This window comes from Zea mays, chromosome 7 (genome assembly GCF_902167145.1).
Source record: "Zea mays cultivar B73 chromosome 7, Zm-B73-REFERENCE-NAM-5.0, whole genome shotgun sequence".
NCBI lineage: Eukaryota > Viridiplantae > Streptophyta > Magnoliopsida > Poales > Poaceae > Zea > Zea mays.
Genome location: NC_050102.1, coordinates 89084670 through 89087343, shown reverse-complemented (window position 1 = coordinate 89087343; position 2674 = coordinate 89084670). Strand labels below are relative to the sequence as shown.

Sequence of the window (2674 nt, the reverse complement as noted above, 5' to 3'; positions counted from 1 at the left end):
GAGGGAAAGCACAAAAGAGAAGCATCCGAGAGAGGTTGACGAGGGCATCGTTGTGTGGTAACAATGCAAAGCACGCAGAGGTGGCGACGCACCCCTCTCTCTCTCTCGCGCGCGCTGCTGCTCGTAGCATGCATGCAGCAAAATAAACTCCGCGGCGAAAGATAGCAACAGTAAGTCACGAGGAGTAGCCAGACACTGCTTGCAGCTGATGCGGTGATGCCTGCTGGTACCTGTACTCTCCTCCTACTGTACCACTACTACTCGTGCATCATGCAGACAGACAGACACAGAGAGAGAGAGAGAGGCTAGTGTCCCTCTCTCCAGCTCTTTTTCACTCTCTTGACATGCACGAGACACTATGAAACAGTGCTAGAGCTTTGGGCACAGATAAAGACCATACGACACAGATACAGGAAATGACCATGACACACCGTACAAACTATCTCTTTCTCTCTCTACCTATCTGCAGGGCCGCAGTACGACAAACTGAGCTTTGACACATGCGATTAAAAGCCAACAAGTTCAAACTGCATGCTAGCTAGTCTACTTGTACGTACGTCGACCTTAGCAGTAATGCATTGCCATGCAAAAATATTGCAGTCGCAAAGCATCACGTACCTATACGTAATACCTACGTCGTCGACGACGACTCATGAAATATTGCAGCTCTAATCAGAACCAACAAGCTAGTATATAAGCTACTGAAATCTATAGCTAGCTAAAAAAGTCGGCAGCTAATTTAGGGATGAGCAAGCTAGCTAATAACTTAATAAGTGGCGGATCGAGAACTATTCATGTCAATCGATGGAGTAGTAGTAGTAGTACTAGATCGGTCGAATGAGGAAGCCTAGACCTAGATGACGACCATGTCGCTGGGGTCTGCGCCGGCGCCGCCGTTGTCGTCAAAAGTCTGCAGGTCGTCGTCGTCGTGGTCGTCGTCCTCCTCCTCCTCGTCCTCGACAGCGACGGACTCGACGAGGTGCGGCGCGTGGCCGCCGCCGAAGGAGCGGACGTGGTCCTTGAGCGACCGTTTGTGCTTGAAGTCGGAGCCGCAGACGCAGAACCAGAGCTTGCCGCAGTTCTTCTCGTGCGTGCGCCAGTCCCCACGCACGGCGAACCGCTTGCCGCAGCGCCGGCACGCGTACGGCCGCGCGCCGTGCTTGCGCCGGTAGTGCGTCTGCAGCGTGCGGAAATCCTTGAGCGGCCGCGCCCGCGGGTGCTCGATGTTGTTCCGGCAGCCTTCCGCGCAGCAGTAGCACGGCAGCCGCATCAGCGACGCCGGCGGAGCCGTGCCCACCGTGATGGCGCCGCGCAGGGACTCCGACCCCTTGCGGTACTGCGAACCGTGGCCCCACATGTGCATCTGCTTGTTTCATTAGTTGGTAAGGTGAAGCATTATATTATTGCATATATATATCTATCGCAAAAACGTACACACATGCGTAGCCATTAGGGCAACCGGCAACGTGTAGTTACCTGCATGTTGTTGAAGCGGTTGAAGGTCTTGTTGCAGACGGCGCAGGAGAACTGCGTGGAGCCGACCAGGATCTCGGCGGCGGAGGGGATCCAGTACTGTCTGGGAACCTGGCCCCCGCCCGGCGTCACGGTCGTCGTCACCGTCGACGGTGCCGCCGGCGGTGCAGCGAAGCCACCGCCACCACAGGACGAAGCCGCGTTGTTGCTGCACGGCGGGGCTATGGACAGTGAGATGCTGACACCTGGCTCCTGCTGATGCTCCTGGAACAGGAAGCTACTGTGGCTGCTGCTGCTGCTCCCTCCGCCGCAGCCGGCATTATTGTAAAGGCTTTGGTGGGTGAGCCAAGGGTAAGAAGCGGGGGAGGAGGCAGCGGCTGCCATAGAGGTGGTGGTGGCGCTGGCGCAGATCGGGGGAGACGAGCACGCCGATGAAGCAGCGGCGTTGCCGTGGTGGTGGCCAGGAGGCCAGAGGGAGAGGAGCAGCATGGACTGGTCGTCCTCCTCGTCGCCATGGCCATGTCCATGTCCGTGGCCGTGGCCGTGCTTGGTGGGCGCAACGGCCGCGGTGTGGTGCTGGTACGAGTGATGAGTGTACGGGTGCATGGCTCTGTAGCTGTGCATGACGATCGACCGGCCAGAAATTCAGTGAAGAAGGCTTGAGGAGATGGGAGGGGATCAACAAGTGTTGGAGGAAGAGAGGGCTAGCTCTAGAGAGAGCTGGTGTGATTGGGTGGTGGTCTGCTGATGGGGGAGAGAGAGCTAGCAGGCTCCGCTTTATATAGCTAGCTAGCTAGTAGTAAAGAGCAGAGAGATGTATTGTGAATGATTGGTAGTGTAGTGGGGTGAGGTACGGGTGCTTGCACGTGCAACGACATAGGTACGTTAAGTACATATACCCTACCATACATCTAGAGTTATTAGCTTTCCAGCTTTGTGATACATATGCATGTTGAGTTAGAATCAACTTCTTGTTTGTATAGATCCATGAAACAACAAACAATGGCATGTTAGACTGTATCGTTGCATAGGAATTGTTTTTATTTGAAAAAATACCACTAGTACAGAGAAGTTCTATAGTGGCGGTTGTAAACCTATTTATAGTGACGTTTTTCGTAACCGCCAGTGCTAGGGGCCAGTAGAAATCATCATTTTTACAGGCGGGTAACTGAGGACCGCCGGTGAAAATCGATTTTCACTG

General features: G+C 54.5%; 1 protein-coding gene across 1 annotated transcript; it reads right to left on the bottom strand.

Moving 5' to 3' along the window:
* Window positions 1-658: 658 nt before the first annotated feature.
* On the bottom strand, window positions 659-2222 carry LOC100284341 (zinc finger, C2H2 type family protein). Its single transcript, NM_001157236.2, has 2 exons — window positions 1477-2222; window positions 659-1363 (listed from the first exon to the last, which is right to left on the bottom strand). The coding sequence occupies exons 1-2, from the start codon at window positions 2095-2097 to the stop codon at window positions 854-856; spliced, it is 1131 nt and encodes a 376-aa protein (NP_001150708.1). The 5' UTR covers window positions 2098-2222; the 3' UTR covers window positions 659-853.
* Between the last annotated feature and the right edge of the window lie 452 nt (window positions 2223-2674).